The sequence below is a fragment of the Micromesistius poutassou genome, assembly GCF_964030765.1.
Source record: "Micromesistius poutassou genome assembly, chromosome: 16".
NCBI lineage: Eukaryota > Metazoa > Chordata > Actinopteri > Gadiformes > Gadidae > Micromesistius > Micromesistius poutassou.
Window position 1 is genome coordinate 10,795,020 of NC_140286.1, and position 12,977 is coordinate 10,807,996.

At 44.5% G+C, this 12,977-nt stretch overlaps 1 protein-coding gene across 1 annotated transcript; it reads left to right on the forward strand.

The window, feature by feature from the left end:
• Positions 1-4,294: 4,294 nt before the first annotated feature.
• Positions 4,295-11,373, forward strand: plxdc2a (plexin domain containing 2a; the record flags this gene model as incomplete). Its single annotated transcript, XM_084481500.1, has 14 exons — positions 4,295-4,391; positions 5,316-5,351; positions 6,109-6,332; positions 6,545-6,688; positions 7,146-7,215; positions 7,363-7,485; positions 7,619-7,737; positions 7,852-7,951; positions 8,148-8,243; positions 8,422-8,503; positions 8,719-8,779; positions 8,887-9,121; positions 10,742-10,896; positions 11,164-11,373. The coding sequence occupies 14 exons, from the start codon at positions 4,295-4,297 to the stop codon at positions 11,371-11,373; spliced, it is 1,752 nt and encodes a 583-aa protein (XP_084337626.1).
• Positions 11,374-12,977: the final 1,604 nt, after the last annotated feature.

A 12,977-nucleotide genomic window follows, 5' to 3' on the forward strand; every position in this document is an offset into this window, starting at 1 on the left:
CTGCCACTCGGCAGAATGTCCAAGACACCGTCACAACCTTTTAAGGCTCGGGCGACTTTAAATTTAGCGCAGGAGACCGCGAGAAGGACCAGAGGGCAAGACGTCCAAAAGGCTAGTCTACATATCCCTTTATTTTGTGCAAACAAGATTATTGTGGATTGACTGTTGTTATTTCTTATTCCAATATACATTTGAGGAGATTCGCTTTTGAGAAGAATAAATGTGCTGGCAACTCTTCTTCACCTGCTGCCAGCTCACGTCCCTGATTCAATGAGCATGTGTTATCAGGCTATGATCCTACAGACCGACAATAGGCCATAGGACACTAAGCATCTGTCTTGGACTAGTGTATTCAAATCAACATAGAAACACAGATGCATAACTGAATAGTGTGTTGTTCTCAGCATGGAAAAGGAATATAGAGCAGAAAGGAAAAAAGGAAACCATGTTTTAAACTTTTGAGCACTTAAGTAAGCCCAGCTTTGGCCTGTGGGTGGCACTAAAGGGTTCAAATCATGGCCCCGATGTGATGTGAGGGTGTCTTGCGGTTTTGAACGGTTGGGTTTTTGGTCCTAGACTGCCACCTGCTGCAAAACCCTAACCTTGTCATGCATACAACTGTAGTAGTTTAGGCAATCAGATATATGATAATTTAATGTGGAAATGTTGAATATTATACTGTCCAGTGGTGCACATGCATATGAACATATGCATTCATGCATCTGTGATTAACTAATGTCCAACTCAGGTTGGTTTAAGCCTCACACGGTCACACCTATGGAATGCCGCCTGAGTCTGTTGTTGCTGGTGACGTAAAGAGGTCTGCAGGTACCATTAGTTGAAATGGGTACGCGCCACCTATCGTACCAGGCATGACATGCTTCGGCCAATGAATCGATTTTCTCACCGCCATGTATACTCAGACAATTGCAGTTGTCCAATTGAGGAGCATAGTCAAACTATGGCTTTAATCGGATTAAGCTGTGCATGTAAACGTACTGACTGTAAACATGCACACCGTGCACACCAAAGAGTCCTAACTGTACTAATATTGACCTTGATTTGCACTGGCCATGACTAGCTGTGAACAGAAGCAGACAAAGCAGAACAGGAGGTGCAGGACTTCCTGGCGGCCGGCCTTACGGGGCACTGTGGGGAATAAATCTATGACCGACGTCATCACCACTTCCAAGCAGAAACAGAAGATGGATCACGTGTTGGTGTGTGTGCGGCGAAGACTATAACATCTGTATTTTTATTGTTGTTCTGTTTTTTTTTTACTTTTCTCGACACTTACCTGAGTGTCCAGGCCCAAGAGAATGATCATAATGAAGAAACACACAGCCCACAGCTGAGGCAGCGGCATCATAGCTATCCCTGAGGATATGCAACGAACACCAGCCCTGGGCCTGATGATCATTGTATTAGATACACAATATTGACTTTTTCTTGACTTTATTTGTACTATTATAAAAAAGTATGTATAGAATCAGGGATTATTTTCTCTGTGGATGCAGCTTCCTGCAGTACCTGACTCTGCCACTTGCTAAATGGACGTGTTCTGCATCTCTGATATGAATCCTCATAGGGCGCACTCACACTAGGCAAAGTTGCCCTGTACCGAACTCAAGTACAATTGCCCTCCCCCACACTGTGCCGCTGGCCTGTGCTCAAACTAGGCAATCTCAACTGGGTCTGTGTACGGTTGCCTGTCGTCCAGCTCAGGTTGCGTATCCGTGCGTGTGCGCGTATCGGCTGATTAGCATCTGTACCGTGGCCTGAGCACACCTCTCCGAAGTGTACTGAGGCCACGGAATTTAACTGTACTTGAGTACGGATGGCGTGCTCACACTAGCCAAACAATCTAGACTTTAGGGGGCAAACGTAGTACTCGGGCACGCACGGTACAAATGGCCTAGTGTGAGTGCGCCCATACACAGCCAACCCTGCTACGACACTGGGGCAGCAGTTTAGCAAGCAAGTATTTTATTTTCAATAACCACGTAGGCTTAGTACTGTTACCGTTTTATTTATTTCCATCGTTAGGCCTACTTTACTATTAAAACGTGTGTGCGCGCACGCACGACCATAGACACGCAGCATTACACTGCAGAGCCGGTACGGTCGTGGCTTGGCACACCCTGCAATTTCACCATCTCGCCTATGTAAAACGGAGGGGTTTCCGGCTTTCTTGGTTCACACACACACACACACACACACACACACACACACACACACACACACACACACACACACACACACACACACACACACACACACACACACACACACACACACACACACACTCCAAGTAAGTCATGAAGTAAATTTGGGTTAGGGGCCGGAACAGAGTCAACGATGCAGACAATTAGCTAACAACTCTATTTCAAACAGCTTAAATAAATAAAACTAGAAAGCAGCGACTCAAAAAACGTTTCCCTGGCGACCTGAAAGCAAATGATGAACCACCACAAAGTATTTAGTTTTACTCTTTAGGCTAACCTATTCGTCGAATCATAAATAACATCACTTATTTCTGATAAAATATTAAATTGGTAGTAAATGTGATTGACAGGAGCATAGCAATCGAGCGCACACACACACGTCACGCACACGCCTCATCATGACGTCAGTCAGGCCTAAATTCCACGTGCCCAATTAACCGGCTAAAACTTGATCATTTCACTGTATTTCACACCAAGCCTTTGCTTGGTGTGAAATACAGTAATCACAATTAAAACAAACTCGTTGTTACTAACAATTATATCGTTAAGCGGCAACTATTGAAATGCCTTAACCATAATGTGCTTATTTATTTCCAACTTCTTTGAGTCAGAGACAAATATTGTCGCACCAACACTTTGCTGGATTAACATGCAATTTGTTCTTGGTTTCTGAGCGCTCGTTTGGTCGCGGTACACAAAACAGTATCAAGTAAATATTACTAAACTTGTTGCATCGTGCTTTACCATAAACAAGTTTTACAAAGAAAGGTTTTCATAATTACGTGCTGATAGACATTACATTCCGATTCAGAGTAGGCCTACTGAATCATCTCCTAGGCGTGAGTGTGTTCCTGTCAGCGCTGTTTAATATAACGGAGTGTCTATTCGTACCCCTGGTACTTTTAGCCTTGGCCACACAGTGGGGCTAAAAACGCCATTTGCGATGCGGATTCGCATCATGTATACATTCGTACATTCGTGTACTTTATATTGTAGTAAACCTAGAATGTGAGGTCAGATTGTTCCGGCTAGAGGGATATGATCTACAACCCAGGCAGCACCACAAAGGTAAAAACAATCATCTTTTTTAAGGTAATTCATGCAGCTACCACAGTCAGACATGGGTCAGGTTCATGAAGTCCTCAACCCGAAATGTTGCCCGCCTAAGCGAATAACCCACAACAGCAAAGTATAGGTCCTATCAGATATTCCTATCAGATGTCCATCATCAGTCCAACTTGAGCGCAAATATCACTTTATTATTATTAACCTCTATTCATTGTCACCACAGCATAATAACTTTATAGGAAAACTACAACTCCATTAGCCCTGCTCTTTTCTACTTATTGTCATTTCTTCATAGATAGACAGTTCAGTAATACCTCAAGAGTGTAGTCTCTCTCCCGTGCCGCTTGATCGTTCGTTTGGGGGTTTTGGACCCGTGTATTCAAAATCAGTGCCGTTGCGAGTCTCGGGAGTGGGCGGGGGGCGCTCGGGGTGGGGCAATATTACCTGACTGCATTCACCTGCAGTCAGACATTTGAAACTTGCGCTCATAAATATCTCGTAAAAGCCGATTTTTTTTTTAATTCGGCGCTGCCAACTGGGGTGGCAGCGGGTGGCAAGGCTTTTTTTAGGGTGGCAGTTGCCACCCCATGCCACCCCGGTAGATCCGCCCCTGCCAGTAGGCTACTGTAGGCTAAGTCATAAATCAGCTGTCGAAACGTGCGCTCCTCCTCAGAACTGGACATGTGTGTGTTGTCCGCCGGGAAAGAGCAGGCAGCAGGTCAATAGAGCCAGTGAGAGTGATATAATATATATGATATAAACCTCACGTCTATCTACCTCGTTCGACTCTTTAGAAAAAAAGCGCGTTCAACGAAGGCCTACTTCTTGTTTTCTCAAATGACTCAACAAGCATACGTCGTCTCTGTTTCTAGTCATTTGTTTTTGGAAACAGGTAGCCTTTTCGCCCAGAGATCGGCCATAGTGGGCCACTTAGCGTCCGAGGTGCAGTGGAGCACTAGGTAGCGCGTTCATGAGCGGCCGGTCGAGGCTCCCTGGGAAGGATGGCTATGACCGTGGCGAAGATACTGCATCTCTTCGCGGGAATGGGGATGGCTTTTCAGTCTCAAGTCAGCCACATGCAGTTCAAATCTCCATATGGTGAGTCGTTTCTAAATCCATATTCAGTTGTTACTTATTGGCGATAATTTGTATATATTTTGAGATTATGGTAGAAGACGAATTCCAGATAAGAGTTTTAACTAAAGAATGACCCGTTACAACTTTTTTCATCAAGAGGGTTCAAATTGTGTCTTTAATAGGTAATATGTAATCATAGTTCCCCTTCATCATACAAACGCAATTTATATCTATATATCCTGAGGAATAGAATAGCAAACTGATGTATGAAAGGCTGCCCACGGTGACCGCGTTGGTATAATTGTGCAGGTGGAAATACTATATATACAATATAATAATACTAATACAAATCTAATATAATACAAATGTAGTCTAGTAAATTATTATTCTTGTTGATATAATTGTAATTATATTACTGGCAACATATAAAGGATAAAAAGTTAAAAGTAGCCTTTCTACTTCATCATATTTTCATGTAATGTAATCATCAAGTCCATCACCAGTAATACTCATATACAAGTAGCTTAAATTAATTAATTATAATTACACTCTTATGTTATTAAGTATATTCTTATAAGTTCACCCCTGAGTATCACAAATTAACACCTGACGCCAGCTAGATAGATTTGGTCATTTGACAGTTCCAAAATAAGAAAAAAAAAGAAAAACAATTGCTTGTCCATTAGATTTTTCCACACAATAAAAAGTCAAAATTCATTCAGGGACCAAAGTTGATTTTTCCCAGTCCCCAGGGAGTTATAATCAAACCTGTCCAAATACTGCTCTTAACCAAGGCAATTATGCAGTCTTAGAACAGTGAAAAGTATAACAGGGAAAGATCATAAGTCATTATCCGGCAACTCTAGTATAGCTAGCATTTCCCCGTTGTTGTCACAGCAGTGTAAACAGTGTATAATTAACTCTAAATGGGTGTATTCCATTCAGATGCCCTGGAGCCCCAGCATGGACTACTACACCAAGGTATTTCTTTGTTTCAGTTGTGGCTTTCTATACAGGATCATTGGCCTATGGAACTGGACTGATAATTAGTTCCATTATCCACACCAGTGTTTACCCTGAATATGACCTCTCTGTGAAAATCTGTCCTGCCTAGTAAGCGCTTGCCAAAACAAAAAGCTAGTCTGTTATTATGGAACAACTAGTGATCTGTTCAGAGCCTCTCCTCCTCTCGAGTCACTTCCAGTCAACACTCGTCAACACCCACCGTGGAGGTAGTGATTTAGTGTGTGTACACAGCACGTGTATACAGCCGCATTGTTGCTGTTGCTGCTGTCAAAGAACCACTGTGACATTCCCTCAGGGAATAGGCCCATCCCTCCCACATCTCCCTCGTACGTCGGGTCGTGGACCGGGCGGTGTGAAGAATGCGAGGCATTCCTTCACCCTCTGATGTGAAGGGGTTTGGTGAGCAGGAGGACACACACTGTTGTGTTGTCAATGGCCAGTGCGGTCGGGGTGGGGGTCCGTGTGGGCTGGCAACATGGAGTTTTTATAAATTAAAAAACAATTTCATACAATATGGAAATAAAGAATATGTTTTTTTTATGTGTAATCATTGGCCATTGTTTCACTTTTTGCTGGTTGTGCCACACATTGTCATCAACTGCGGTGGCAATGGTTTCAGCGACATGAAGAACGATGACGAACACAAAGACTAGACTGTAAAACATTGCAATGCCAACAACATTGTTCTCTCCCATCTTGGCGCTCAACTCAGGGGTCTACCATGCAGACACGCAGGGACTAGCTCCTCAAGACACAGGGTCCCCTATAGACCTGCGCTCCAAGCCCCGGTGGAGGAGGTGGACTCCCAGAACCAGGTCTGGGGCCCCTAGTTGGGCCCCTGACAAGAGGGGTCATTACCGAGACCAGCATCGGCCAGAAGACAGCGAGCAAGACCTGTTGACCGAGGAGGGACATGACAATTCTTCCCAAATCGTGGTACGCCTTTTCATACAGTCATAGTGAATCCTGTCCATAGACCAACATAACAACACATCAAAACACTAGAAATAACTTGTGTGATGCGCAGGATTAAATAATTTAGATGGTTTTGTCATCATTCATTTAGCTGACTACTAGTTGAGTAGTCAGTCTAGATTGATTGATGACGCTAGTACTAGAGTATAAGGATGTGTGTTTTGTTTTGACAGGACATGGATCACGTCTACTATACGTCTAAGATCTACGGCCCGGGAGACCCGGGTGGTAAAGCTCTCTGGGTGGACATTGATCAGATCTCAAAGGGGGACCAGAAGGCCCATGGGTTCATCTCCAATACCCACAGACAAGCAGCGGTAAGGAACATGTTCATGAGAAGACACTTGAATGTAGGCCAATGTACGTACAGAAAAATGACAATTAAATTTGGTTTCTAAAGCCAAAGCACACCAAGCCAATTTTGGTACATATTTGCAGCGTTACCCAAAACATAAGTATCACATTGTTTTAATGGAGCGTAGCACATGGATCGTGAATGAAGCAGGGCTGTAGTTTATTGATCACATGAAATAGGATCAAAGTCTATGTGGGCAGGAAAATTCAAAACCATTACTCTGTCTGTCCGGACATGATGCTGTTGGCTTTACACTCTCCAATCAGCACTCTCCGTTTCTGTCTCTGTCCCTGAATGGCTGATGCCTTGCTGTAATGTGGATTCTTGTAGTAATAAGCTATTTATTCTTAGGCACAATTTAACAGTGATGCTCATGCTCTGCTAATATGATAGAACCCTGTTTTTTGATTTGCCTCCAGAAAGTCAATCTATCCTTTGACTTCCCCTTCTATGGCCACATATTAAAAGAAATAACAGTGGCAACTGGAGGTAAGTCTAAACTGAACTAAATGCATTCAATGTAGGCATAAACCAAGGTTGTATATCAGAGAAAGACTATCTCCAATACATACTTATTGACTTAAAACGTGTGCTTGTGTGTGTCTCCCCCCTCCCCTCCCCCTCCTGCCCCCTTAGGGTTCATCTACACTGGTGACATCATCCACTGGATGTTAACAGCCACTCAGTACATCGCCCCTCTCATGGCGAACTTTGATCCCAGCCTTTCCAAAGACTCCAGTGTATTCTATGTGGACAATGGTAAGACAAAAATCATGTAATGACCGATCATCAAACTTACATTCATTTCAGTCAACGTATCTGTCATTGTGTGTTGTATTCATATCCATGTCGTGGTGTGTGTGTGTGTGTGTGTGTGTGTGTGTGTGTGTAGGCACAGCGTTAGTGGTACAGTGGAACCGGGTCCACCTACAGGACGGCTCCGGGCTGGGGACCTTCACCTTCCAGACCACCCTGCACAGCGACGGGCGCATCGTCTTTGCCTACAAAGACGTCAGTCTCTGCCTCTTTGTGTGTGTGTTGTGTGTGTGACTTTCGACTTGATGCTGAGGTTCTCTCTCTCTCTCTCTCTCTCTCTCTCTCTCTCTCTCTCTCTCTCTCTCTCAGGTTCCCATCGCCGTGGGGGACATCAGTGCTGAGCACCATGCAGTCAAAATGGGCCTGTCGGATGCTTTCGTTGTGCTTCATAAGATAGAGCAGATTCCCAGTACGTACTCAGCTCAGCTTGTGTGTCATTTGTCAGATGTGATCACATGTTTGTCAGGTCTTACAGTTGACGCAGTGAGTTAATGCAATCAATTATTAATTCAGTTGATTCGTTTATTGTTTTTATTCGGCCGTTGAGATCCTTCAATGAGATCTCTCAATAAAATAAATGATTTTATTTGTGCTTCTTTTTCCAGATGTTCGACGGAGGACCATTTATGAATATCACAAGGTGGACATCCTGAAGTCCAAGATCTCCAATTGTACCGCAGTGGAGATCCTGCCTCTGCCCAGTAAGAGATCTAGAGACTATAGACTATAGCCAGAGATGGAGCTTAATGGTCGGAGAATACCCTCAACAGATACATTGAACGTGTCCTAGAAGTACAAGACTCTCATTCAATCACTTCTGAAAGTGTTTAACTGAAGGGGGTGATGAATAAACAGCCTACGTTTGTATGGACATTGCAGCGTGCGTCCAGTTCTCCAGCTGTGGTACCTGTGTCACGTCGCAGATCGGCTTCAACTGTAGCTGGTGCACCAGGCTGCAGAGGTAACCCTTCAGTGTCAATTCTACACAGCAATATCTATTCAATATCAATATCTATTCGTCTTTTTCTTATATAACATTCATACATTTGTGTGGATGAAATATATTGTTTATTGTATTTGTATTTAAGATTGTGATCATTGGCCTCCAGACAAGTATAGTTTTGTGCTGTTTTGTCATGGGCACCAGTAGTAAGCCTGCCCATTCTGTATGTTCAGATGCTCCAGTGGATTCGACAGAAACCGCCAGGACTGGGTGGACCACGGCTGCCCAGAAGAGGTACGAATCCTTTAGTTACTCAGCCGCATTCCACTACAGCTAGTGCTTCACAAGGGTTGAAGTCCCCAGCAGTAAGAGTTAGCTGTGTTGGTTTTCTACTTCCCCAGAGAAGGGACCCTCGGTGCGTTCCCCCGGCCAGCCTCACCAAAGCCAGGGCCCACAACCACACCAACACCACCACTCCGGTCTCCGTTTCCAGCACGGAGCATCACAGAGCCTCCGCGACCAGCTCCACCGCCCTGGCTAAGATCTCCACGGCGACCGACACCACCACCACCACCACCAGCAGCGGCAGTGTGCCCACGTCCGCATCGCAGGACCCCACCAGCCCCCCTGCAGAGGGTCAGTCCCTGGTGCTTTATTATCAGAGAAATCAATTCATTCAAACCTATATGCTTAAGTCTTTTTTTTTTTTTTTTTTTTTTTGCCAGCTCAAAATACACCAAGTTTCAACATTTTTGACTCATTGGCGTCAACCTCTGTGTTGAAAATTTTCTTAAATCATGATGCAAAATCAGGTATGTTAAGCATTACAATTGACGAAAAAACTAAACCGCAGACACAAAAGGGTGAAACAAACCGACCGTCCATATTTTTGCAATCGGCGCACTGTTTCAGGAATCAGCTTGCAATATGTGCTATCCTCTTTAGTGTATCCATAGCAATTCCACGCAGTGGTGGCTCATCTGTGGTTTCCATGGACCCTCCGCGGTCAACACATGTCAATGTTGTGACGACGCTTGTTTTCGCCTTTGCGTTCCGCAAACCCAGCAGTCCCTGTGTTTTCGCCCGTCAGCCCTTTCCCCATGCTGCTCCATGGCGTCATTATCGTCCAATCAATAAGTGCCTGTTGTCATGGCGAGGTACACAGGCCTAGCGTGTTCCGCCAGGGATCCTTAGAGGCCCTAATTGTTTGAGGGGGTCAAGTGGTCAGCTATTTCCCATGGCCCCGTGAGGGTCATCGGCGAGTATATACAACGCCATGTTAAATACTACATACTGTCCTCAGCTGCGGAGCGGTGGCTACGTATGTGCATCGCTCCGAAAGCGCACAAGGAGGTATACTGTATGTATGCGTCGCCGACGGTTACTTCACGTAAACGTCAGCTGCTTGGCTGTTATGTTTGGCCACGGGCGCTTTCTTGAAAAACACCGTGTGACGTCCCTGGAGAAGTCACATGTGCCGAGGAGGTTTATGGGTAGAACGTAAACACAATCAGCTGGAGGTACACTACCGTTCAAAAGTTGGGTGGGGTCGCCCAGACAATTTCATGTATTCCATGAAAACTTTCACTTTTAGTCAACAAGTTTTCAGCTGTGCTAACATAATTGCACGAGGGTTTTCTAATCATCAATTATTTTTTAATTTTCATCAAAGCCTTTTAACACGATGAGCTCAGATAAGAACACAGATAAGAACACAGGAGTGATGGTTGCTGGACATGGCCCTCTGTACACCTAGATATTCCATAAAAAATCTGCAGTTTCCAGCTAGAATAGTAATTTACCATATTAATAATGTCTACACTGTATTTATGATAAATGTAATGTTAACTTCATTGAAAAAAACAGTGCTTTAAAAAATATGGACATTCTAAGTGACCCCAAACTTTAGAACGGTATTGTATGTCCTCGTGATTCAGAGTTGGATTACACAAAGCTTGCTTGTGCTCAATGGCGCAAAGTAATATATCATTCTAATGTCGATATCGTTTGACTGGGATTCATAAACACAGGGTGGCGTATCTAACCTGCAATAACTTGATCATTGTTTTGTTGTTTTGGATTCACAGACAACACAAAGATGGAATCGCACATCAACGAAGCACGTAAGTCACCTGTACGCCCGATACACTTCTATTCATTCTGGGTGCCAAAACAAACTAGATTTATTTCTTGATCTTACATATTTAATACATACAATCAATAATAATATAATCATTCTTCTGTTTCTTTGGGCAGCTGAGATTGACAGTTCAGGGGAGGGGGAGGAGCAACTGCAGACCCGCCTCCTGGCAGCCATCATCCTGCCCATGGTGATCATCGCCACGGTGATCCTTCTGAGTGTCTACATGTACAACCACCCCACCTCCACCGCCAGCCTCTTCCTCCTGGAGGTCAGTCTGTGACACTGCTGTCGTTTCTGCTCCTCTCATGCTGAAATGTACGGCGCCCTAAACAAATATCTCATGATGACTGTGGATGAATGACGGACGTTTGACTTAAGTAGGTTCACAGCCAAAACTTAAAATAAAGTGTTCCATCTAATGTTTTTGTCTATTCCTTAATCCGTTAAATCTCACTGACTCTGCTTTGCTCTCTCGTTGTAACCCCCGCTCCCCCCGCCCTCCCCTCCACCGACCCTCCGCTCCACTGACCCCCAGAGGCGTCCCACCCGATGGCCCATCATGAAGTTCCGCCGGGGCTCGGGAAACCCCTCCTACGCCGAGGTGGAGGCCGGCGTCGGGGAAACGGCGGTGGTGGTGGCCCCCAAGCAGTCCTTCATCATCACGGGCCGCAGGGAGAGCGACATGAAGGAGGGCTTCATCGTCCCCGACCAGAGAGAGCGCTGCCTGGTCTCGGAGAGCTCCTGACTGGCGACTACGCATCCCAGGAGGCCTTGGGATAAGCGCTTGAGTGCTATGCTAGAACCGCGTATCTCTTTTTTTTTTTCCAGTGTGACAAAAAAAGGAAAATTGCATTTGTTCCTGTTTGGCCGATTTTTCCTCAAGTTCATTTTGAGGAAAGAATTGGGAATATCTAGAAGAGGAAAAATAAAAAACCTCTATGAGGAATTAAGTATTTATGAATTAAACAAACAGACTCGAAGGCGTGATTGTTGATCCATTACTTCTCATCAGTGCTTGACTGAAACGGAACAGAGGAAGGTTTGTATCGGTGTGATATTAAATGACGTCTGCCCGGTGACAGATGGGTCTGGAGACACTCCAGACACCACGCAGCAACAGACAGATCGTTTTTTAAACAGTGTTTGCTGAACCGTCTGCCCGGGTCATCCCCCCCCGTGTGTGTCAACCGCAACGCAGAGCCCCCGGGCTGCCCAGCGCTGTGTTGACGCTGTGCTCGGGTCGGTCCACGGTGACGTCCGTTCTCCTGCCCAATGGCGCTGTGTCGTTCACACTTCCCTGGGCAGCGGGAATGTGGCACACCGGTGTTATTTCCTCCTCCGCTCCAGAATACTGAGCACATTTCCCAGCGGCCGGTGCCCACCTTGTGGAGGGCAGATGTCGGTCACGCGGTTCCCATCACAGTCAAGCCCCGCCCCCACTTTAGCTTTGTTCTGACCTCTGACTTTTTTTTGGTGAAAATCTTGACTTGAAATGGGTCTCTGTCCAAAAGTAGCTCCTGTTCCGTTTAAATGTCGGTGGAATTAGGTGTGTTGTTTATTTAACGCCAGAAATTGTTTTTTTCTCTGCCTTTCGCTTTTATCAAGGATGATAATGGCTATGGAAATGCAATTTGGAAGACACGCCACACACATGTATGCACACACACAAACGGATGGACAGCAATGCTCTTGAGGTAAACCAGCCAAACATTTAGCATATAATGGACAGGGATACCACTGTGTATATACTACTAACTGCTCCTATGTGGGCCAAATTCTTCAGTGGAGGAATGTGAGTGACACCGTGGTGACTAGCCCTGCACATCAGACGGACGAGTTGAACCATAAAACATGTTTTTTTGGAACTTTGGAGTCTCTAAAAGTTTATTTATTGTACATTTTCCACTTCTTTGACATTTATTAAAGGCATAGCCATGAAAATACTGATTTTATTTTATTTGAAACACACAATGTGCACAATTCCAAGAACAGTTTAAGAACAGTTTAATCTCCCTGTTGACTTTTCTACCAAGAAATACAGTGAAATGCTGTTTTTCACTGACAAAATATTTGGCAGCATAAAAAAAAAGAATCACGGTTAAAATAATTTCCCCCCAATCTCTAAATCGTCCTTCAGAATCTTTCTCGCTCACTGTTAAATAACAGTGAGGAACAGCAGTTTGTTGCTGCTAAATAACCGGTACAATAAGATACATTTAAGGGTATGCAGCTTATAAGGGACATTGCATCTGTACAGCCTTTAAGGAGTGGCTCCATACATTAAAAGGTCTTCAATAATTTTGTATATTGTGCATTTCAAAGTTAAAGGTATAATTTGTAACATTTCTG